Source organism: Rhipicephalus microplus, chromosome 7, assembly GCF_043290135.1.
Source record: "Rhipicephalus microplus isolate Deutch F79 chromosome 7, USDA_Rmic, whole genome shotgun sequence".
NCBI classification, from domain to species: Eukaryota; Metazoa; Arthropoda; class Arachnida; order Ixodida; family Ixodidae; genus Rhipicephalus; species Rhipicephalus microplus.
This window is the reverse complement of record NC_134706.1, coordinates 75,240,578-75,266,054: the sequence shown is the minus strand read 5'-3', so window position 1 is coordinate 75,266,054 and position 25,477 is coordinate 75,240,578. Positions and strand designations below refer to the sequence as shown.

General features: G+C 44.3%; 2 protein-coding genes across 2 annotated transcripts in view; both read right to left on the bottom strand.

The window, feature by feature from the left end:
- LOC119179993 (luciferin 4-monooxygenase) overlaps positions 1-6,198 on the bottom strand; it is a 41,685-nt gene extending 35,487 nt beyond the window's left edge. Inside the window, exon 1 of the mRNA XM_075869284.1 lies at positions 5,805-6,198. The gene's annotated coding sequence lies outside the window, so the exon portion shown is untranslated. The remainder of the gene's footprint in view (positions 1-5,804) is intronic.
- Positions 6,199-12,671: 6,473 nt separating this feature from the next.
- LOC142766979 (uncharacterized) lies at positions 12,672-24,985 on the bottom strand. The gene is made up of 5 exons (XM_075868192.1): positions 24,400-24,985; positions 19,359-19,413; positions 17,115-17,203; positions 13,780-13,939; positions 12,672-13,682 (listed from the first exon to the last, which is right to left on the bottom strand). Exons 1-5 carry the CDS (start codon positions 24,544-24,546, stop codon positions 13,420-13,422), a joined length of 714 nt encoding a protein of 237 aa, XP_075724307.1. The 5' UTR covers positions 24,547-24,985; the 3' UTR covers positions 12,672-13,419.
- Between the last annotated feature and the right edge of the window lie 492 nt (positions 24,986-25,477).

Sequence of the window (25,477 nt, the reverse complement as noted above, 5' to 3'; positions counted from 1 at the left end):
TGAGACTGATAATATTTGCCTACCTTTTTTAAAGTGTGTAGCCCATCGATGAACGCTATACAACGTGTTCTAAAGAGACTGTTGCGAGGAGTGACAGAGAGAAACGTAGGAAAAGAAATTCTAAACGAGAAAGACAAAATCAAAAAGAAATAGTATCAAAAAAGAAAAAAAGAAAGTGCGAAATTGCGAGAAAAAGAACGCAAAACCAAACAGAAAGAAATAGAAAGAAAGGAGATGAGAATGGAATAAGTAGAAATTGACAAGAAAGACAGATAATAAAAAGATGAGAAAAAAAGAAACAAATAGGGCCACCAATGAGCTACGCAATTAGTTCAGGCTTTGCATCACTATGTTCTAAGCTCCCCATTAGCTCCACTGCCTCTTTACCGTTGCGCCTCAAGTGCAACTCACGCTAATTCCTTTCTGGGTTTTTTATTAATCTCCAAGAAGGCACAACCACAGTGAAAAATTTAACTGTTCAGTGGAAATATGCCAGGTGCTGACTGGGATACCACCTACAGGTTTGCCCCTTGTGCGGTTCGGATGTCCATCCAAAGCGCTTCTTTTTCTTACTTCCTGTTGCTTCTCTACGTTTGCGAGCTGCCTCTTCCCGCACCTGTGGCATGCTGTTCATTGTTTCTTAAGCGACGCAAGCAATCTCCTTCATTGAACTGATGCCACTGCGTCCTTGCAGTCCTTCGAGCAGCGGCACAAACATCTCCTCAGATCTTTTTATGTACAGTTTCTCAAACATTGGTGCGCCTACACTCAAATTAGGCCAGTTTCGTGCACCAAAAAAAGGGCTTTGCCCCCCCCCCCCACAAAAAAAGAAAACATGTATACAATTGTTTGCGCAAGGCAGGCCAAAGGGCGCTTTCCTCCTCAAGGAAGGAAAGCACCCCACCCCCATTTTTTTCGTAACTGCAGTACTCGCGCCGTGTGCAAACGACTCCCCCCCCCCATTGCCCCATTGCCTACATATGCGAGTTTGTTTCCAAGCGGCGCCGTAACGTGGTGTGGTACACCCTTGCTGACTCAGTAGCCGCGAACTCAAATCCCCTGTTTCCTCTCAATATTCTGAAATTTATTTCTCAACACAATGCTTGCATGCAGATGAAAAGACATGCTGGTGTTACGAGCCCAGAGCAAGTAAGCCTTTACTACAGTTTCACTCAGCGCATACTAAACTGGTAAAACGAGGCATTGCGAAGATGTGCTTGAGTGAGGCACTAAAGAAGTCCTGCCGGTGCCTCATGAATGAAAGCTTCAGACAACAGGTCTCGAGGCTAAGCAATGCCGGGTACCCCAAGAGCCTCGTCGTGTCCGTTGCTGAAGGATTGCACAGAAAAGTGCTGGAGAAAAGATGTGAAGGGATGGATAGGGTGAGCTCAAGAAAGGAAAGTTTTGCCGTAATTCCATACATGCATAAGGTTTCTCACAGGATAAAAAAGATTGCGGAAAAATGTGGCACTAACGTAGTTTTCTCGGCACCCAATAAGTTGGTGAGTCTTTGCAGAAGCACAAGACCAGACAAGGGAAAATCAAATGTATGCCAAAAGAAACATAGAAACCTATTTGTGGAGTGCATCATGTGTGTTGTATACCTCATTCCACTTACTTGTGGAAAGTGTTATATCGGTCAGACCAGTAGATGCATAAACGATCGCTTGCGCGAGCACAATAACAAAGTAAATAGTGTTGTTCCTGATGGTTTTCTTTCCCTTCATTGCCAGAGATGTAAGTGCACACCGAAATTCAAGGAAACGGTTATAATCAATAGAAGTAGGCACGAGATGACGCGGTTGGTATTGGAGGCCGGCAGAATTGCAGAGCTAGGTGACACGTGTGTGAGCAGCCCATCAGTGGTGTTGACAGATAAGGAACTTGATTACATGTATTCGCGATAGGGTTTGTGGTAACATGGGATAAAAGGAAGAAAGAAAAAGTAAAAAAAAAGATTGAAAAATATAAAATTGTAAAGTATTGGAACACGCGCGTTGGTTATATTTGATGGTTTTTAGAGCTACGCACGTGCGACGTTGGCGTGGTGGATCGCATACACCACGGAGATCTGCGTGTAATAAACTGTTGTTGAAAGTTAGCGCTGTGTTGTGTCTATGTGCCTTCTCTTGTCCGTGTTCGTTGTCTGCGCTACCATCCATCATCATGCAACCATACCAACAAGCCCAAATCGCCACCCTCATTGGCTTGCATGCAGATTGTGAATTTAATCACAGGCATGCGCACACTGAAAATATTCTAGCTAAGTCAACCAAAATCCAATTATCATATTGTGCCGAAATCAACTGTTGCTCCCTTTAGGAGTAACCATTGGGAGGAGGGAGTACTAGAGGTTCCTCCACAGTTCCTCCGAAAATGGACGAATGGGTGTGGCAGTTTAGCTACTCCTCTGAAAGAGAAACCTCGAACCCCTCTTCTTCCCTTACTTCTAAGAATTTATTAGCAGCCGCCCATTGGCTACGCACTTTCGGTGAGGGAAGTCTTCGCCAGCACCAGTGTTGCTCCAGCGAAAATGCAGCCGTACATTGCCGCAAGGTTCTCGAGGCTGTTCTTTAGGTGGGCGCACACACGATCCCCCGGACCGATGCCTTGCTGTTGGAAACCCACGGCATAGCACTTCATGAGCGCTAATAACTCCGCTCTAGTTGTTTTGATAGAACCTTGAATCTGTGTGGAATCAAATTTCAGGCCCATATTATTCATTGCAGGAGTCGTTCATAATCACTAAAAATACGCTCAAAATAGGCATGCAGAACAACGTTTTATGCCTTTAACGTCGTAACTGCTGGCAGGATGGGTATCTGACATAAATCCGAGCCACTTCTAACCGAAGATGTGCCAGACTTACGTACAAGCAACGGCATATATATAAATTTTTCTTAAAGGTAAACATATATACAGATCTGTCTGGCTGGGTATAATTATACGAATAATCAGACTGTCCTTACACTTAGTTTACAGTTTTTAGGAATGAAAACTGACCCTACGCTTTGAGACCCCTTCGGTCTCTTCCTCAGAGATTGCTTGTCCAGCCAGTTGCAAAGCTAGCAAGTTTTCTTAGCGGTTGTCCCTCTCTAGTCTTGCTTTCAGTCAATGGCGAGTTTTTTCAATGTGTACATGACCACAGACAAGCCCAATTTAGTGTACAAGTCACTTTGTTCATGGCACATACGGTTAAGTGTGCTTTACGGTAAAGATTTTTTGGTCATCTTTTTTTTTTCACCGACCTCTCTTTAGCTATACTACCAATGCTATTCATTTTTAGGAGCAGAGTAAACAACATAACACTTGATGTAGAGTTCAAAACAAGCTGGCGAAAAAACATCACGTGCGACACAAAATAAAAAAACAAGGCTGCACAGCATACGCCACCGTTTGTACGAGGCATAACTTTAGTATACAGGTTTAGTTTTTCCTGTGTTGATGTGTACATTGAAAAAAAAAGGCCGTTGTTTCAATGTAAGGTCCGAACACCAGCGTTCGCTATAAGGCAACGCGTATTCACATGTGGCCTGTCACCATGCATAACGCAGATGCACCCCTAATTTTTGTGATAACATTTGTTTTTTCAGGCATAAGAATCAGACTACAAGAGACATTGTTTAGTCTCATCAATATAAGGGGCCCTGAAACACTTTTTCGAGCAACCACGGAACAAATTCATCGGAAGAGCTCATTGCCTTACGAATTCAACGGCACAAAAATTTTAAGAATTCGTTCAGTGCGAGTGTACTTACAAAGATTTGTCGCTTACTGCAATTACATTATCTCTGCTCTCGTCACGACGAAATTACTAGAAGCTAAGCAGAGAGTGATGGAAAGGAAAAAAAAAAAACCACGTTACTCGCGCCTTCTGGTTTTAAACACTTTTTTCTTCTTTTTTTTTGAATGCGTGGCTGTCTCAGGGTGATCGCGCACGCGCGTGGACAAGTCGTGGCTTCCCGCGGCGACCTCTGTAATGACCGAGTGCGCCGTGTTCAAATCAGCCAATGGCTCATAGATGAGCTTACCGGGCTTAAAGCCATGATTTGTAGAGAGAAGAGAAAGCTATATTTGTAGCCGACTCTTAGCATTTATTGTAGATTACAGGCCATGGGGTGCGCTATATTATTCGGCTCGTGTGTTGCCGGGAGCCTCTACTACCGATGGGCGGCGTTTTTTTGACCACGATCCAAAAGTGTTGCAGGGCCCCTTTAACAAAAAAAAAAGGCAATCAATGCAAAAGCACGATCTCAGTAGCAATGAATGACTATGAATTTTTTGTTCAATCATTTCAGCCCTTAGTACAATGCGCGCATGTTAAAACTTTTTTTCGAGCTGTTTCTGATCTTTGTTGGAACACGTCTTTCTGTATTTTGTTTGACTATCAATCAAGTATGACCATCCGACATTTGTTCGTGGTTTAAATTTTGTGCGTTCTTTCAAATAAAGTTATTCGTGAGAAGGCCTTGCGCAATATTTGTTGCGCCCTCTTTTTTTTTTAGCTGCCCATTTAAAAAATACATAACCACGTTTAACTTGCCCCAAGCGTCAATTCTAAGATAGCATTCTTGCGATTCTGCACCTACCACCACCGTATCAACGTAATCCCTGATGACTCGTATCTTTTTTTTTTACCACCAAACGACACTGCGGATCAGCTGCGCAACTCAAGGTATTTCTCGTCGATGAACTTCTTGACAGGTTACTGGCAAACTGAAAGTCACACAGACAGATTGAGAAGGAACTGTGATGGCAACACTAGATATCCTATTTGAGCTTAAGGTCATGTCATTCGCTATTTCTTCAGCGCCTCCCATTTTCGTACGCACTGCATCAGTACAACGCACTAATCGATGCCACACAGGTAGGCATGAACTACCATTTTTGTCTGGTCTACTCAAGACATCGTCGTTTTTTCAGAAAATTCCGACTACTACATAAAGCGTCTTCAGATGACGTTACAGGCCATAAATCTGCGGTTCTTACCGTGAACAGAAGGAAACGTCATTCCACACACGAAAGCTGCTCTCCCTAGGATATGCTTTCAGTCAGTTTAAAATTTGGCCGAATCCACAGACCTCATGCATCGCGAACTTCCCTACACTAAGCAAAACTAGAAGCTAAAAGCCACGATTACATGGACGTACTGATGGAAATTGTGCATAAACATTTAGATATACTAAACACTTCTTGTGAGAAGTCCCACAGATAGAAAAAAAATGAGGAGCTTGAACAACACCTCCAGTCACCACATGTTCTTCCTCACTGCGACAAAGCCGGAACCAAAACTCCCGCCCACGCAAGCAATGTATCACTCTGGCAATCAAAACAATGCGTGTTAGTTTTATATTGTACTCTACCACAAATTATTGTGACATTCATGTACAGAAAATAAATAGACAGCTTAGCGATTGACGTATGGAATCCCACTTGTCTGAAGCGGCCAGCTGAGCCGTTTCAGCTGCCGTTTTCTGCTGAATTTTCCAAAGAATGCCGCCGTATATTATGCCTAACATAATTATGCTGAATACTAAGTCCTTTAACTCAAGTGCGAACGGAAGCGTGTAGCGAACGTGAGATAGCAGCGGTCGGGAAAAACAGCGTCCACAGGCATGCGCTCCGCGGCTCTAGACAAGTGCGATTCTGTCCGTACGCAGCACTGCTACACATCAACATCTTTCTTCAAGACTGTGGCGAAACTTCGGTCCGATGTTCCCGAAAATGCACAGCGTGAAGTATTGAAAGCTACCGTTCACCAGGCCTTGCAATGCAGCGTGAAAAGATACAATGAAATAACTCACAAATGCCACCCGTTCCGGATTTCTGGATAGAGCTTCCTCGATGACCGTGTAGGCTGAACAAGAAGGAATATCCGCGCTGGGAAAAGGAGAGTACACGACTCCGTCTTGCATGCGGGCTTTCATCGTGAGTTAGCGCTTGCACGAATTCTGCAATACTACACCTGTATTCTGGAACGTTCGTGTGCACAATGCTTTACCTTCCCCTGAGAAAGTTGATGGGAGCTCCGTCTCTAGGCAGAGCTAGCCACTGCATATCAGCGATAGTCTGCAGCGATTCTTGAGAAGCAAAGCGTCATTTTCAGTCGAACAACGGCGCAGAGCTTACCTCTGTGAAGCGAAGGACGGAATTTGACGCGAGGAGCTTTCATGAACACGGGGAGAGTGAATCGACAGACACTGAAGGCAAAAGAACGAAGCCCGGTGGCGAGAAGAAATACAAACAGCAGTTATTTGGGTTCGCGACGCCCTCACGGCGGAACTAAACTTCAGACTCTGCTTTCATGTCTCGCTTGTGTAGGCTACAGCGATAACACGCCACCCCAACAAAACTGAGTCCTTTATCGCGGTTTGGACATGGATTGCTCTCCTTCAGTCAGCCTTATCGAAGGCACTTCGCAACGCCGTTTTACTGAAATAAAGGAAAGGTTTCCGTCTGCCAACAAGTGGTTGGTGTACAGCCAAAAGACCGCTTTATTGCTCCTCAATCTGAGTTTTTTCGCTGCTAATGCTTCAACTCTGTTAGAAATAGAACTTCTAAAATGTAAATTCGCATAGAAACGTACACCTAGCAGTGGCGAATTATTGCTTCATTCATGCAGGGGCGTGAACGTAAGCGTTTTGTTTAGAAGAAATACAAATCACGAGATTGAATTAAAAGTAATTTTTTACAGTGGGGCCCTGGTATAGGGGCACCACCCTGCCGCACAAATTTCGCTCTTCACCCTGTATATTCCTAGGGGCACTGGAGTTCTAGCCCGTCTGGATTATGTACATAATAAAGTTTTCTACACTCTCAAAATTACTGAGTAAAAAGGGCGTCTTTTTGTCCCAGAACAATAATCGTCATCAGGCTCGCGTGCGCTTCCTTTCTTGAAAACTCAGCGCTGGCCACTTTCCTATCGAGAATGCAATATAACCCTGATAATGGGCATGTCGATCGTGACCGGAATGTACCAGGCGCGGGGCGATAGCGCAAGGATGGAACGCAATATAGATGACGATTATTGTTGTGGGACAAAAAGACATCCTTTTTACTCGCTCTTTTTTTAAAGTGTACTACTACTCCTACTACTATTACTTACCAAACAAGCAGTTCATATCCACGCACAGATAAATAAATACGTCTAAAAATCTGAGCGGAGTGGTTGCGTGACGTGGACGTGGAAAGATGCAGATTACTTAAACTCCAGTAAACTAGACCAACGTCAGCACGTAGTCTGACAAGCCTATTTCTTCATCTCAGTCTTTTTTAACACTTGCAAGAGCCGCTTATATCACTTTACGTTAAAACAATAACTGGTGACAGAGGCAACCTAGGGTGAGCTTAAGCAGACTTTAGAAATATATGCACTATTCGTACTAAAAATTTTTTTACGGCGGCCTACCTGCCAGGTTAGTCTATAGGTAATGGCACTCGACTGCTGACCCGAATGTGGTGGGATCTAATCCCGGCCACGGCGGCTGCATTTTAGATAGAGGCGAGAATGGTTTTCGCCCGTGTACGTAGCTCTAGGTGCATGTTAAAGAACCCCAAGTGGTCGAAATTTCCTGAGCCCTTCACTATACGGCATGCCTAATAATAATATCGAGGTTTTGGGACACAAAACACAAATTAGTAATATATTATTATTATTATTATTATTATTATTATATTATTATAAATCTAGCGGTTATAACCGCTGACATGAAGCTCACGTGATCGAATCCCGGCAGCAACGGCCACATTTTACATCGAGCCGAAACACAGGATACCCGTTCACTTACAACTGTTTGAGAACAAACACCAGGTGGTCGAAAATTCCTGAACCCTCTACCAGAACCTCCTCCATAACGATGTCGTCGTTTTGGGCCGTTAAACTACAACAGCTAATTTATGATAAATAGTGCGAGCTTTTCTAGCTCGATCCACGAGAGACCTAAGTTACACGGACGCAAATGCATTCGCTTGAGATAGCTGAGCGGCAAGATTCACCAGCACCTTTTTTTTTCTTTTCAGTCAATTCTTTTGATCTTATTTCACAATGTGTGACCAACTTTCCCGACGAAGCATACATCTGCGTTGATGCTTTGCGTTACAACGAAATTGAGGGATTGTACGTGACTGCAACAACTAGTCTACATAGGAGATATCCTACCTTGACGCATAGCATTCGCACGCGCTCCGTGTCTCTCCCGCACTCACATGTGCGTATCTGGGTATTTAAGTGTGGCTTACGTTTGTAAATCGCATGGTCAGTACCCGCTCACGGCGTGCCCCTGACGGCCGGAAGATGCGCCTCGGTATTCGAATATGCCGGCACAACGACAGGAATGTTATGAAAGCAAATTTCGAAGCAATTCCTCTTAAAAAGAAATTCTTTCATTCGTGCATTCGTGCATTGCCATAACCACTTGCAAAACAAGCTTCCCGCATTCTTTTACGGGAAAACTTGCTTTCTTTGCATAGTTATTTAAAACGAAACAATCGTCTCAGGTGTGTTGAACAACGATAACAGTTTGTTGTAGAAACGGTGTTTTTGAATACAAATAATCAGGGTATATGTGTCGGTTATTCTCACAACACCGGGTTGCTTCTCGCACCACTTTACTTCATTTGACAGTTGTCCTCGCGAAAACGAAGGTGTCGCTGGTTTCTGATGTCTCACTGCTCGTGGTGGGAAACTCGAGAGCGGCCCTTCACCCTGTCAACATGACAGTCGGTCCTAGACATTTTGTTTTTTTTTTTGGGCAAGGTGACATGGATAAGGAGCAGAGTGGCATCCACACAAAGGAGTCTAAACCGATTGCGGTTGTTTCAAAGAGGCTCACATGATTTTGTGCTGCAAGTCTGCTGTCTTGGGAGTTGTTACAAAAGTTACTGTTTATAAGCTCTCTTTTACACGAAAGCGGAAACAAACAAAGTTTTTAACATGCATTTTGTACTTGTTCATTTGTTGGGAGCCCTCGTCATGTCTCTGTAAATCTCTGATTTTGTAGCTTTTGCAAACTTTAAATACTAGTATGTTTTTTCATCATATTATTCATATGCTTTCGAGGTATCGCTCTTCAGGGGGGCTCACACTGAAGAAGAGCCACTACAATGAAGTCACCGGTTCGATGCCTTCATCCATCACCTTTTTTCTATGTATTCATTAGAAATACAAAAGATCATGATGCAAATTTCTGCAGTTTCTTTTGCATAAAATCACACAATGGCCACGATAATCACACATATTGGTTGGCTATTCTCATACAAGAACTCAAAGCATGATTACCTCAACTGGTTCATCGGAAATTGCAGAGCATTTTAATGCTTCCTATATTACTCTGTGGAAGAAGCTGTACTCTTTTGAGGAGCTTTATTAAAGTATTGCTAAAGCTGAACTATTATTACTTCCCGTCACTCCGTGCAACAGTAAGTATCATTGCATTTGCTTACAATGAATACTTCACTATTTCCAACAATAGTCACGAAAAAGAAGAGCATGGTTCAAATAACTATCCCACAACTGTGGTAGAGTCGCTTGATGCTTCGATTGGTGTGACCTTACCCACGTAGGAGTGTTGCCGGCCAGAACCACCGAACTGCTCTCAGAGGCGATGATGTGATATTTTGATTAAGAGTCACTTTACTCTTGGCAAGACAATCATGACACTCTGCTATAGCCTACCGTCTTTGACCCACAAAATTTCACTGTGAGTCTTTATAGTCGTATTCGGGGCAAGACAGAACACTTCAAAAAGAGTCACACGCTATTTATTATGCTGTACTTTGCAGTGCACAGCGCTTTCAGAGTGTTGCGTTCTGTCCTTAGGAGGCAGTACTTTTGCTGCTTCTTGATTTTGTTCAAACGGCCATAATCGACGCCAATGAATGGTAATTGATTATCCTCCATCAAATTGCATATGGGAACGCTCCTCGTACGAACTTTCTTCCCGTGGGTGGCAATAGATTAACTCATAACCGAGTAGTCAGCTTGGGTGTCTACCAAAGCAACGGCTGCGTGGCTGTCAAGAACTATGTTGAGGTGAGAAGTTCGTCGTTATTCGTGGTGGTTAACTCGTGTTGTCAGCCCCGCCACGGTGGTCTAGTGGCTAAGGTACTCGGCTGCTGACCCGCAGGTCGCGGGTTCAAATCTCGGCTGTGGCGGCTGCATTTCCGATGGAGGCGGAAATGTTGTAGGCCCGTGTACTCAGATTTGGGTGCACGTTAAAGAACCCCAGGTGGTCGAAATTTCCGGAGCCCTCCACTACGGCGTCTCTCATAATCATATGGTGGTTTTGGACGTTAAACCCCACAAATCAACCAACTCGTGTTGTCAGATAACGATCGCTCTTCGCTGCTGCTATCCGTCATTTGGCTGCTGCACTATATACGTGTCATTCACGAGAATTCCGCAACAATCGGACACTGATGACTCACTGTCGCTGCAAGTCAGGACAACAAAGGCGCGTTGTCACTGCCGTCGGACCCAACGTCAGGCGCATGCTGACTTAACATCTTAACTTAACATTTAACTGTCACGAATACGTGACAATGCTGTATAGTGCAGCGCTTGGAAAACACGTTCGATGAAGCAGACCTTAGTGATCTTAGTATGCACACCATCGTCCGCCAAATTGATGTTGAGCTTGCCTGGCGTAACTCGCTGCTGGTGAACAATAATGGGCTGCACTCTGAGTGATTCAAAAAAGCTCGCGACTACGGAGCGTTTCTGGTATGACTCTATCGTGTCAGTATTTTTCATCAGCCGTATCGTAAGCGCGTTCTGGTTATTCATCAGTTTAATCTTGTCGGCAATCAGGCTATCACAATTGCGCGGGCTTTTTCTCCTATTTCGGTTGTTCACATGTCCTGTCCTGCGACGTTAGTCACGCGAGGCGACGGTGAACGAGGCCTTGCAGCTCGCAAAGACTGAACCCACGTTATTGACCGTACTCCTGCGGGATGCATGTACATTACATGGGCGCCTATTTAAACTACAGTCAGTACCTGGCACTTCGAAAATCTCAAGGTGTCTGCTGCGGCATCCAACTTGTACGTGCAAAACATCTCTTCGCGAACTTCATCTATCTATCTATCTATCTATCTATCTATCTATCTATCTATCTATCTATCTATCTATCTATCTATCTATCTATCTATCTATCTATCTATCTATCTATCTATCTATCTATCTATCAATCCTTTATTTGTATTTCATTATGAATTCATTCATCTAACTTCATTTCCGTCTCACAAATACTCTATAAAATATTTTGTTGTATAACGAGGAATTATTCTCTCCAATATATATATATATATATATATATATATATATATATATATATATATATATATATATATATATATATATATATATATATATATATATATATATATATATATATATTGTGAGCATTATTCATGCGCGTCATCTTGTCATATGTACATACTCATCATCATCAGTCTGACCTGTGTTGTGGGGCAGACGCTCGGCAAGTAAAAGAAGTGTCCGCAGCAAAAACGTTACCTTCCAAGTGGTGGAGAGTGCTTTCCGGTCCCCTGGTCCTCTCCCTGCAGCGCTTCTTCATTATCTTCGACTGCCAACCATCCATGGAGCTCCGGTCGGGTCGCCGTTTGCGCAGTCAGCCCACGGTCATGTCGCAAGACGAGCACAACAACAACACGGCTCCATCCACCCCGCCTACACCCCTGGGCATGCCTTCATGGACCGTCAACGCCCCTCAAAAAGATCCCCCGATGTTCGCTGTCCTTCGCGGTGAAGACGTTGAAGACTGGTTGGATAAGTACGACCGTGTGAGTGCGCTTAACTATTGGCATGATTCTGTGAAGCTGTCCCGCGTACCGTTCTATCTGACGGGGGTCGCTAAGACATGGTTTCTCAACCATCAGCTGGATTTCCCCGACTGGCCTACCTTTAAGCAGCAGCTCCATCAGATATTTTCCAACCCTTCTGTACGTGCAGACATCGCCAAACGGAAGCTGGCTGAACGTGTCCAGCACTCCGGCGAGTCCTATACTTCGTACTTTGAAGATGTCCTCGCCCTATGCCGTCGCGTCGACAGCTCGATGGCGGAACATGACCGCGTTCGCCACCTGCTCAAGGGCATAGGCGCAGTCGCATTTAACGCTTTGGTGGCAAAGAACCCTACCACGGTCACGGATATCATCAGTACGTTTCAGCGACTTGACGACCTTCAACTTATACGTTTACAACCTGACACAGGAGATCTCAGGCCAACGCATGACAATGAGCTCCGTGCGTTGATACGGTCCATGATCCGCGAGGAGCTGCAATTTCAGGCCACCTCGTCGTCTTGTGAGCTCCGCATAACACCTTCTGCGGGCAGCCTCCTCAACATCGTCAGGAAGGAACTGGCATCCATGACGTATGAGCAAGTTCCGAGCTCGCATACCACTCCAAAGCCGACATACGCTCAGGTGGTTGCAGCGTCACCTTCTCAGCAACCCAGGCAGCACGCCACCGTTGGACCAATCTTGGACCAACATCGGCTAACATCGGCACCGACGTCGGGCCGACGTCGGAAGTGCAACTTGTTCCAGTGTCGGGCCGACGTTCAAGCCAATGATGGGCCGACGTTTTGCCGATGTTTTAGCCAGTATGCAACCAACATCGGGCCGACGAAGGCCCATCGTATTGCCGACAAAGCTGCCAATGTTCGGCCAACATTGGGCCATATTTCAGCCAATCACATGCCATTTTTACGCCGATGTTTGCTGCACGACGAATATTGGCTACGGATGTACGACCGACATTGGACCAATCCAGGGCCACATTGCAGCCAATCAAATGCCGTTATTACACCGATGTTTCCTGCACGACGAATATTGGCTACTGATTGGCTTGCCATTATGTAACCATTATTAGTAGGGAATTTTTCTTACCGGAAGATTTAAACAATATGCCTCGATGACCCGCTCTTGTAGCTTTGCAGCCCTGTATACTTGGGGCAACAGAAAATTGAATGCTGAGAACTGAAAGCAGTTACTCGATCTATTTCATCTTTTATACCTTATTCCCTTTGCTAACACTAGAAGCGTAGTTTATTTTTTTACCAATTTATCTTTTGCAATAGCGAGTGCTTTATTTGGTACTGGTATTTGGTACAGCAGATTGAAAAAAGTCGTTAGGAAGTAAATGTTCAAAGCGTATGTCCCCCACTTGCAATCCCCACATATGTCCTCCACATGGTAATCGAGAATATTTATAGTTTAGAGCATTTTTTTGTAACTAAAACATGGTGATGGTGCTTCCGAATCAGCATAAGCTAGCCGAACAGTGCACCACCGACAGTCTGCAGACTATTTATTCTTTGTTTTTTTTTATTTATTTGGTACCACAAAAAATGTATACATTGAAAAATATATATACACAACTAAAAAAGGCCCGCTCTACTGCAGGTCAGGTTGCGTTGGGGGCACAGTGACAGTGGTGCTGTCAAGGCCCTGGCTGCTGTGGCTGGGCAGGAAGCCAGCTGCCGCGAGCAGCCGATAATCTGCACTCTGAGAGTGGGGATCATCGGGCTGCTCCACAACAAATGCTTCTCTGAAGCGCCGCTTCCTGCCTCCACAGCGATCACCAGACCCTGGCAGCCACCTCTTAATAAAGTTGAGGGCCTCCGCCTGGTCGCACCCTGCTTTTTGGCAGATGACATCTGCATACAAGAACAGAAATACCATAGTACACATGAAGCACTGCAGTACAGAGAATACACAAGGGTACACACACATAAAACAATGAACAAGTCTAACCTGTCACTAATCTACAGAGCCTCAGGTTCACAAAGGCCCTTTTCCCTTTTTTGCCATGAAGGCTGTACAGCACTTGCACGTCATGTGCCAATACAGCCTTCATGGCATTCACACTAATTTCTCGGAGGCCACGTCCCCCAATCTGCAGGAGGTGATTGCACTGTAAAAAGATGCAAGAAGCATAGCTGGGGTGAACGCAACAGCACATCGAAATGTTTATATGATAAAAATCTGCAAGAAGAGGACACTGAAAACAACAACTTGAATTTTTGGGCATCACAACATTTCATTGTTTTTTTACGCTAACTTCAACTCACTTGACCTAAAATGGTTTCCACATCAGCCCTCTCACACTCAGTGTGAGAACCTTTCAGAGTCCTTCTCTGAATGCAGTTTCGCTGTTATGAAATCAAATGCAACACTGTTATAACCCTTAATAAATATTGATTCTAGCTATGAAATAGTATAATTACTTTGTACAGTGCTCAAATTCCAATACACGTTTCTTCGAGGTTACAATGTCTTTGCCTGAATTTTGACCAGGAGTAGCTTCTACATGTGAAAAACGATAAAATATGTGGAATTCAAAAAGAAGCTTGGACATGTTATTAATCAATGCATTGTAAGCAGAGCACAACAAGATAAATGAACATGATCAAGGCATACTAAGAGGCAACCTTTGAGCGACCAAATCTTGGTCATAGATGAAACTGATAGAAAAATAAAGGTCGCACTAGATTGTCGCACCATTTGCTGTTTATATTTTTCTGTGATAGCCAACAAAAAGGCATGTCGCTATAGAAATCTCATCACAATAAACAAAGGTGCATTTTTCTTCACACTGCGAAATTGGGTGCATGTTAGATTTTTAAAAGGTAAGAAATCAGCTAACACAAGGCAGGGTGAACTGTAGCTCAAAGTAGAGAGAGCCGCAGCGCACACGAAATAGGGTGATAAATGAACAAAATTACTGAATGTCTGTTTTAAGCAGGATATTGCTAGTCACTGCCCATCAAACACACGATGCCGCCTACATCGTCTGCTAGCTTAGGACAGTTCACTCGGACTTCACAGACTATAGTAAATACAGTCGAATCTCATTAATTCCAACACACTCAATTCGAACTGACGCTGTGGTCCTATCAAAGCTATACCGCGCTCCAAAAATGCTCTCAGCACCCCGCCCAATCCTGCGGTGGCACTTCAGACACCTCATCGCTATGCTTGAAGAAGAAAATGAAGAAAAAGAAAGAAAAGACTGCGGGGGAATGTTTGCCAAATGCCAATCTGCGACATTCTTGTGCCCCGCTTCGGCTTTTTCCGTCCCTGCCACGTAGAGACCCTTCTCCTCTTAACACTGCGCATGAAGAGAAAGAGGGGAAAAAAAGCTGTCGCAGAGAGTTGGCTCTCTCATGCCGATCTGCAACGCGCCGGTGTTACGCTTCCCTGTTTTTCGTTCCTGCTATGTAGAGACTCTTCTCCTTTCAACACCGCGCATGAAGAGAGAAAAAAAAAAGCTGCCGCGGAGTGTTTCTCTCTCGAATGCCGATCTGCTTTTCTCCAGGTGGAGACGCTCCTCCATTCTCATCATGTGCTGGCCACGCTCCGGCTGCAGCGCAGATGGTAACAGTGGAAACAGAGTTTCCACTGTTTCGAAGAGTGTCAGCGCTGGACGTTGCCGCGCGCAACTTCTTTTGCCAGGAGAATACTGAAGCCGAAGTACAAATGCTTTGCAAACTGCACGCAAAACTTGTTGACTCGTTGCAAGGCCAACGTGTACAGACATGTATTGACTACTTTAATTAATGACGGATGTCCTGTAATTTGTGAATAAAACTTCTCCATGCACATGCATCACTGCATGGTGAGCCCTCCGCTCGTTTACCGTATTTACTCTATTCTACCGCGCCCTCGATTGTAACGCGCGCCCGGTTTCCACGACAAAAAAAAAAAAAAAAAAAAACCTCAGACATCGGTTGCAACGCGCACCCTTTTTTCTCGTTGGCCCGCTTGATCACACCACTCGCGAAAACGACTCTTTTTGAGAGCGTCTTCCGTTTAAATATGAAGTACGGGGGAAGCTTACGCCTATCTGACGTGCAACAGAGCATTGCTGTCCCTCTAGTGTTACCGTGGCCCGATGCCAGTACACAAACTTGCTTCGCCCCCTTCTCCTAGACGGTTGTTGGTGCCAGGCAAGTCGAAGTAAAGAGGCGTGTAATCGGCATTCCCGATTTGCCCAAGCAGGTAGCCGTTGTTGTGCCGCAAGTTTAGGAAGAACTTCTGAAGACTCTGAAGCTTTTCTTCGTACTCCTCCGGCAACTTCCGGCATATGCCCGTTCGCCTTCGGAGGGAAAAGCCTTTTCTCTTCATAAAGTTCGTTAGCCAGCACCTGCTCGCTTTAAAATGGCTCTGCATTAGCCCTTTTTCTAAGGCTAACTGCATAGCCTGCACTTGGAGCAGTTCTGTCGTCACGGGCCGCTGTGCCGCTCACTGCTTAATCACATACTCGCCGAGCAACTCTCCAATTTGTGGAAACCGACCCTGCTGTGGTCCACTGAAGCCTTTGCGTGAATCTTTGCTGTCGACAATATTCTGCTTTTGTTTCCGCCAGTCCCGCACGCACGTTTCGGGAACTCCGAATGACCACAATGCGGCCCGATTTCTGTCCGTTCCGGCACACGCGACGACTTTTCTTTTAGAAGCAGCATTGTGGTGCACTCGTCGAGTTCTTGGAGTCGACCCTACCATGCCGTCGATGCTAATGTACTACAAGATGACGAACTCCTCAGCACACGTATGAAGTGCCGCGCATGGGAAACACATAGGCAGAAATGACCGACGCGCCATGCCGACGCACGTAGGATGCGGCCATTTTGTAAGTGGCGATGGCAATAGAATGACCATATTCATTTTTTTTCCTACTCGATTCTAACGCACATGCGATTCATGAACTCTCTTAACCGGAAAAAAGGTGCGTGTTAGATTCAAGTAATTACGGTAACTTTCATTATTTTGAACTTCTTTTAATTTGAACAAATTTTCTGGCCTCTTTGAGTACGAATTATTCATATTCGACTGTAGTACAGTGGCTCATGAGATAACCTGACTAGTTTGTTTCCCGAAACACAGCATCTTAAAGCAGTACTAAATTTCTGCATGTTACATAGGCATATTAAAAATCAAGAAATATACACCAAAGCCGCAGCCACAGCTTTACTCTGCACAGCTGCCTCTGCTGCCTCCACTTCTCCAATTGTACCAGCAGGCAGCCGGGGAAGGTCAGAGGGGCACTGTGCTGGCTGGGCGTGCTGAGGCACGGACAAGAGCCGTACCTTGTGCTTCAGCTGTCGCACCTCCTGCAGAACCTGTCTTTGTTGCTGCCGGATGCCAAGTTGGATCCGCAGGATCCGTAGCAATAGAGCTGAAACATACAAGAATACATACCATATTTACTCGCACAATTTGCATCCTCACATAATTTGCTCGCCAGTATAATTAGCCAGCCTGCTTTACTACAAGAAACTTTTTGCTTGCATACTTTGCCCTCCCCAACCAGCCCGAGCCACCTTGCCAGCACACACACAGACACATTTGACTTCATGATGCTCTGGTCAGGCACATCTCTTGTCGAGCAGGCGAGGGCAGTCTTACACAAAATGGACTGAGTGCAAGGTCCCTTCTTCCATGAACTTTTATGCTTTCCCTAGAATATCGAACTTGAAAACTGAAACCTGTTTATGTGTAGTCCGAAATGCCTAAAGGTTTGCCTCCTATCTTCCCACCTCTTCCACGGCAAGAATGTATTCCTGAGACACAGCACAGATGTTGAACGCGTGCAAGGACCTGTCACATCAACTAGATGAGACAGGTTTTCGCACTCATTTTTTTTTTTCGGTTTCGCCATCTGGCCATTGCGTTTTTACCGTTCCTTGTGATAGGCTACAATAATTATATACGAGGCAGATTGCTGTTATAAAGCTTACCGAAGAAAACTGAAACCGTGCTACCGCTAAGCACATCAGCGTGGAGTTCTTGGACATGCAATATTCAGTATGGGAGCCAGCAGAAGAGTGCGTTGAATAAGACTTAGCATAGAAGCTTGGGTGTGGTGGTTAGATATCGGAGGGAACACAACGCAATAGAAGACTGGGACAAGGAATGGACACACACACACATGAAGGGCGACACACACAGCACTGTGTTGGCATCGCGCTTCCTTGTCTGCATCTTACTTTACGTTGGGTTCCCGAAATTTATTGGAGAGTACTTATGTTCTCTGGTATAACCCTGTCGTGGGAACTGGTTTTTGTGAGCACTGTTCGGAAGAACTTCAAGAAAATGGGGGCATTTGAACAGGCTTAGCAAACAAATGACAATCCGCTTTGAGACAGCTGTGACAGCGCCTGCAACATATATTCCCAGTTGAGCTTTTAGGCCAGCGATTCCTACTAGCTTCGCACATGACCGGATTGACAAAAAAAGTACACATAATACGCGAGTATATACCGCATTTGACTCTGTAGCTTTGATGAACCAGGCAGATACACAAATTTATCCAAAACTCCATTGATTCTGTTGCAAAATTATTCAACAAACAAATTGCGATGTTATCCATGTTACTATACGATTGTGGCACTTTACCATTGCAGCTTTCCAGGAGGCACACATAGTGCAGCGTTAGTTCACCACTCGCAGTTAATTGTATGCAGTAGGTTGCTCACAGCAACTGACTGCATGCAATGGTGAACATCTTGCATGCTTGCACCGCTGTTTCAGCATGCTGGCTGCTTCGCATACGGCTATCAATTGATGTTCACAAAATTGGGAAGATGAAGAAAGACTACACAGTGCCCTCTGTCTGGCCACCCTATACTCCAAACCTCCAGCCAACAAACAAACAAAAGAAACAGAAGTATGCAAATGAATATTATTCCTAATGCAGCTGGAATGGAGTGTAGTTTTCACCAATTCTGTGTGTTAAGTCAATATGGAGTGAGTTAACTCCATAAAGTAGCTTTTCTCATAACAGTGTTCACTCTATTGTAACACAAGGAGTGACTTCATAGCATCTAGAAGGGAAAATAGAATCTTCAGTATTTGATAGAAATGTGAGGCTCTACCTTAAAACAACAATAATCTGGAAAAAGAACTCATTACATTCGAAAAAAAAAGGTAGCACAGTTGATCCCCTTTACAAGAGACACTGATGTAACAGACAAACGGGGATAAGAGGCACCAGTGTGCAGGCTGACATTTGGCCCATCATGCATAAGGCACTCCGTAGATGCGCCTGTGCAGCCGGGAGCCCTGCAGTCAAGCATGCTGAGCAAGACTGTTGACCACTGTACAATGACACATTGCCACAAAATTTCAAAACTTCATTTCACAGACTTCTGCAAAAGCTTCTTACACTCTTGCATAATTTTTGCACAAGCTTCTCTCATTCTTGCGTGATTTTCGTCAGAACATATAAGTGTTGGAAGTTGTATGTCCCCAAAAACTTGCACAATACAAATAGCATACATTAAAGTCTACCACTTAATACGTGCATAGTGTAACAATGAAAGGAAACTCACGCTTGGTTTGCTCCGAGCCTTCCCCGTGCGGTGCCTCCTTGAGCCTTGGAGAGCACTGTACAGCTAGAGCAAAGTAGCATCAATCCAGTGTTAATGGCAGGTTAACAAGACAACAAAACTAATCCCCATATTCATAAACGCTCCCTAACTCGACTTTCACCCTTCACTTGACAGAGTTGAGCACTGTGCTGCTGCTCGTTTGAAAGCGACGCTGCACTACTCGAGAATCACAGCAGAGTATTGCTGACATGCAGCAATTTTCTCTGCTTAGAGACGGCGCTTCCATCAGCCATCTCAAGTGAAGGTGAAGCGTTGAGTGGAGGGACGTTCTAGAATACGGGGGTAAGATTGGTTGCAAGAACACTACAATAGACACACTTAATTTTTACACTTCATCTATATTGTACAGCTACACACATTCTGCATCTTTATAATGCAACATATACATACAGGCTTATAAAGTAAACACTGTAGGCTGCTCAAATAACACCTACACAAAAAAATTACCCAAAAGTGGCCATGCGCAAAGTACTTTTATTTGAAACTCACAAAACTTTTGGGGTGATGGAGAATAAATAAGACAGGTTACGCTTGGAGGCACATGAGACCTTCCCAGCTTTCATAAAGTACAAAAAACAATATGGTATGTGTGTGTGTATGTACGCATGAAGCTTCAGCCTTTACATACGGTTTCTTGAAAGAATCGACTATGAATTTTATGGCACCTGTGTCCTTCAGCGCAAGTGAAAGCCTGCTGATCAGTGTGTGCAATTGTGGAATAGTTACATGAAAAATGGCGTGAAACACCTAAAATCAAATTTTTCTAGCTAGGAAATATGCAGCTGTGTATACACAACACATGCTGCAAACAGTGGGAGGTGACCACAAGAGTGATTTGAGTGTAAGCGGCAGTATTCCGCATTCATGCACCCCGCCATTTTCAACTGTTGCCCAAAAGCAGCACCACTTCAGCGTGCTACTTTTTTTTTTTTACATCATAAACAGCACGGAATACAGCGAGGATGAAAACAACATATGCAATTAAATTTTGAGCACTATTTATGGTGCGCATGATTGATTGATTGATATGTGGGGTTTAACGTCCCAAAACCACTATATGATTACGATAGACGCCGTAGTGGAGGGCTCCGGAAATTTAGACCACCTGGGGTTCTTTAACGTGCACCTAAATCTGAGCACACGGGCCTACAACATTCCCGCCTCCATCGGAAATGCAGCCGCCGCAGCCGGGATTCGAACTCACGTCCTGCGGGTCAGCAGCCGAGTACCTTAGCCACTAGACCACCGCGGCGGGGATGGTGCGCATGAAAAAAAAAAAAAAAAAAAAGGCCTTTGTACGACGACGAATTCATAATTTGCCTTCACAGACCTTCTGTTAGGCTGCACCACATACAGATTTTTTGTGGCTTTCAAAAGAGATTTGAAAAAAAAATAATAATAATAATAACCGTGTTTACTCTCGTCATGAGCGCACTCACTAAGTCACCCTCATTTCAGTCGCCAAGATTTTGAATTTTTTTTTCTTCCACATATTAAACACACACCTTACGTTCATCCGCTGAAGTCCCACGGGCTCCCCCCCCCCCCCTTGCCGCCTTCGCTCGCTGCCACGTGCCATTTTATTTTTGTTTCTATTTGTTCACGGAACGTCCCCTGTCTTTTTTAATTATCTCTTGTAACATATGTGGCATTATCTTGTTCCCAAGGTGCCACAGGTGCTTTGCTATGTAGATGCACCATTAAACTAGTATTTTTGATCAACTGTGCATTTCTGATGTTTACCTTGCAAGTACGTAAAACTGGCATGCTTCTTGATCTACGATACACATGTGGCTTGTCTCACTTTGAAGGAAAAGTTAGCATACAATGGTGTAAATGCTTAGAATTTGAAATATTGAGGCAGCAGCACACCGGAGATGATCATATGGTAAAGAAACAAGTGCTGCCTTATTACTGGCAAGTTGTCACTTATATGTACAAATAAATTTTGCGAGCTAAAAAAAGTACAAAAGCACAGCGAGGCTATGATGTGGTTCAACCTGTGGATTCGCTTCATTTATCACGCCATATGATGAAGCTTCCTTTGGTAAAACTGCTCAGATAAGAAAAAAAGTTTTCTGTCCAATACAGCAACTATACAAAGTGTGCACATGCATCTCGCAGCGCCTTTTCGTCACTTCCGAAATGCGCCACCAACATGCCCTGGCACCAACCGAATCTATCGCCTACAACTGCCATGTTGTCTCCTCGTGCTTGCACCCGTTTAGTTTTGCCTCACGATGCAAGTTTGAGAAATTACGAGCTGCTAGTGAGGCAAGTTGATTTAGTAGTCCACGCAGAGGGAGCAGAGCTTAGGGTGTTTCTTCGCTGAAAGTTATAACCTGAAATTGAGAACGCACATTCCGATTTTCCTAAAAGTACCAGCGTATTTGGCTGGTGCAGATTAACAAAAGCTACTTGAAGTAATTTTGCAATATTTGCATCTTCAGGTGCAACTTCATTACGGGTAAGTGCCATAGCCAAGTATTTACCTGCAAACAGATATAGCTTACCAAGATACTGTACATACAAACTTGTCCGCAGTTAAAATCATGATGGCGAGGAAGGCGGTTAAAATCGTGATGGCGATCGCGGAGATTTGGTATTGCATTGAAACAAACTATAAAGAATGGGAAACAATATTAGTTCACTTTGAAGTATAGCCGATCGGTTCAAATTGGGCGTCAGGATTTTTTTAATTAGTCAATTAATTCTATACACGGTCTCTATCATGTTCAGTGACTCCACTGAACATTAGCGTACAACAAAAGCAAAATACAAAGTGAAAAGTGTGTTAAAGCATACGCGAAAAATAAAGTGATGACTGGCATTACCGCGACACACACCACGCAAAGTCGCTATCTGCCTTGTATAATATTTTCCTCGACTATTTCCACAAATTGCAATCAAAGAGGCTCAAGCTCAACATCAGCACTGTTTAAAACACTTGGGGGGGGGGGGGCATTGCTACTTTGGTGGCGTAGGCCGTGACAATATATTCATAATATTATATCTCTTGTAAACTTGCCTAGCTCTGCACGACTAGTTTTCGATGGGAGCAGCTGCGCTTCGCACATCCACTCTTAAAATTGCGGCTCGAGAGATTTTGAGCTTTCACTTGTTTTTGGGCCAGGCAATTTGTAGTGAAAGCAAGATAATAGGCCCTCATAGGTTGTGGCGGGCAGCCGGTGTACGCCGTGGCTGGTATATGTGTCGCACATCTTGATTATCTGGTCTTGTATCGAGTGAACGAGCGAGGCCTTCCTAATCCAATGAGCTCGTTAGAGTAAGACAACAAAAAACCACAATGCTTCCACATCGTTCACAGCAACAGATGACGAGCCCCCAACAAACCGCACTGCAGCACGTGAACTGCCGTAGGTACCCAGGGAGTTATCCGGGCATGGCGGGAGAGGGCGACAACGGCAGAAGTGACATCACAAGAACACTATGTATAAAGGGGACATTTAAAGACTTTTTTCCCGTTTATAAACTTCGTGCACTGTTCTGTCACAATTTATAGCTCAGAATAGTTGTATTTTGAAAGGGGCACTAATTCATAAGCCCAATGGTTCAAGGATGGGTGCATTTAGGTGGCCCATTCTACGTTTTACTTATGCCCTTCAAGAACTTGCTTACAGGGCCAAAGTCCTGTTTCAGAAAGAACACGCTAGTGCGTGGCCAGCAGTCCGTCAAGCATTAGTGCTGGTGAGATTTGGAAATGCAGCGCATGAGCATCCTCATCTGCTACTTCTCTGCTCATGCTCTCGGGGCTTACTTGCGAGGCACGGTCTTTCGCAGTTTTCATTTTCACACTGTAAATCAACTGATACCAACTCTGCCTTCCATTATTTATTAAACCAATATTTCATGGTCACGAAGACGAGCTTAAAATGTTTGCTACATCAGACCTGAACAGCATTTTGAGTCATCGAAACTTGCTAGTTGCAGCGAGCATTATGCGAAAAATATGATGTGCTTTACGGTGACAACTTGCAAAACACTGCAGCAACGATTAAAATCATGCATTTTTTGTGCTCACAGGAAATCCCTGAAGCACTGGGCTAGATAAATTGCGCAGCTAAAATACGGATGCGCTTTCCAATGCTGTCATGCGTACAGGCGGAGAAATGGCAGACAAAACTGGGCGCACCCCGATTCTATGCGCATGCGTCCCATTCACAAGCCTCGCTGCCAGTTAGCACCACATGGCTCACTGTCCATGAGCTCGCTTGTTTCCTGTAACAGTGGACCATACGGTACACCTATTTAAAAACGAGGATAGAATGTATATAATGCAGCATCTGATGAAGCCATGACGATGTGTTGCTGATGAAATCTGGAACTCTAGTTAGTACCCTTATTGTTAACCAGCCGACCGACTAGCAAAAAGATTTGCGACTGAAATGATGGCATCTACACCTGCCCTTAAAGGGACACTGAACAAAGTTTTTGCCACCGAGATTTTCAGCCAAAGCAAAAGATTGGGCCATGAAATTCATAGACAATAATAATTTCAAGCAGAAACTACGAAAACATACTGAATTTAATGAGCCTTTTACAAAATGCCGCGTCTAGCTCTTAGACACGGCGTTTTCTAAAAGGTCGCAACATTTATTTTTCAAGTTTTTTTTTTCGTTATTCAAGACAAATCTACGGTGCATTGTTCACAGAAAACAAAATTGCCTCGGTAAGATTTCTTTGCGAGCAGCTTACTAATTTTAAGGCAGGCGCGTTGATTCGTGAACTGAAGGATGCGAGTGATCGATCTTGCCTGCTAGTGGCTAGGCGACAAAGGCTTTACCTCATGTCCTGGTGTAGCTAAGTCACGCAAATGGAGCAGAAAATGTGCATTATCATTTATTTCACCTAAATATCACACGTATGTGACTTATTGCCGGTGACAGGTGATAAGGATGAAGTCGACAAGTTGCAAATCTGAACAAGAATTCACTCGAATGAAAAACCAACCTATACTCACGTGCACGGCGAAGTCGAACACGTCGTCCGTCAATGTTGTCGCCGATGCCCGAAGGAAAAGAGAAGAGGACAAGCGACGGGGTCGTCTCTTTCTATAAAGTCGGCGGAACTGCCAGAACGGCCAACACAAAAGGCATCGGGTTGACATTCCTCCATCTGGGCATCAGTCGCTCCACCCGGGCATGCAGCTGCTACTGGTTCTACTACTATCCTCTTCCCCGTGCCTCTTCCCGACATTGCAGTGTTGCTGCCATACTCGCGAACCTTTTTAAATTAAAGCACGCAATCATGTATTATCGTGCGCCATACTAAACTTAAAAACAGTGCGCCGGTATATGAGATCACGAAGCGCGGTCCACGCCATCACAAGAGCAATTAGAGAAATGAAACAAAGAAAACAAAAATGTATAAAATATTTTGTCTCAATACGATCCGCAATCCAGTTTCCTGCAGCGGCTTTTGGCTCTGTATGAACGGCCAAGCCAGTGCCAAGCCAAGCTTGCGTCCCTGATCAGCTGTTTGTTTCCATCGAGAATTCAACAGTGAACTGGCAATTTGTTTAGATGATATTGCTAAAGGGCTTGAAATTGAATATTTCTCTACGTACTACTGCTATACTTTTCCTCTCTGTTTCCTGATCACAGTGATGAGATTGAGGAGGTTACAATTTAGAAAACAGCAAGTGCAGCTCAAGCATTGCTAGTATCGCTGTTTCGGTAATAAAATGTTACAAAGATTTTGCCCCGCGACCTGCTTGCCGTGTTCGAGCACCCAGTAGAAATTTACGGTGCCGCGTTTGAAATAGTTGAATAAAATTGCCATATTACGAAAGGAAGGCTCTGAAGCAACATCGCATTTTATCAGGCCTACACCTCCCACACCTAGACGAGTAAAACTCGTCGATATTATCTTGCAAAGCTGTGTATAATATTTAAAACACATTCTTTAGCCCACGATGAATTGTTCTCTCGTGTGGCTTCTCCATTTGGTACTGTCATGTTAACTTACAAAGGCAACTTTCCATATTTAGTCTCTTTAGATGTTGCAAAAGCTTGACACGTGGTGTGTATGCCATACTG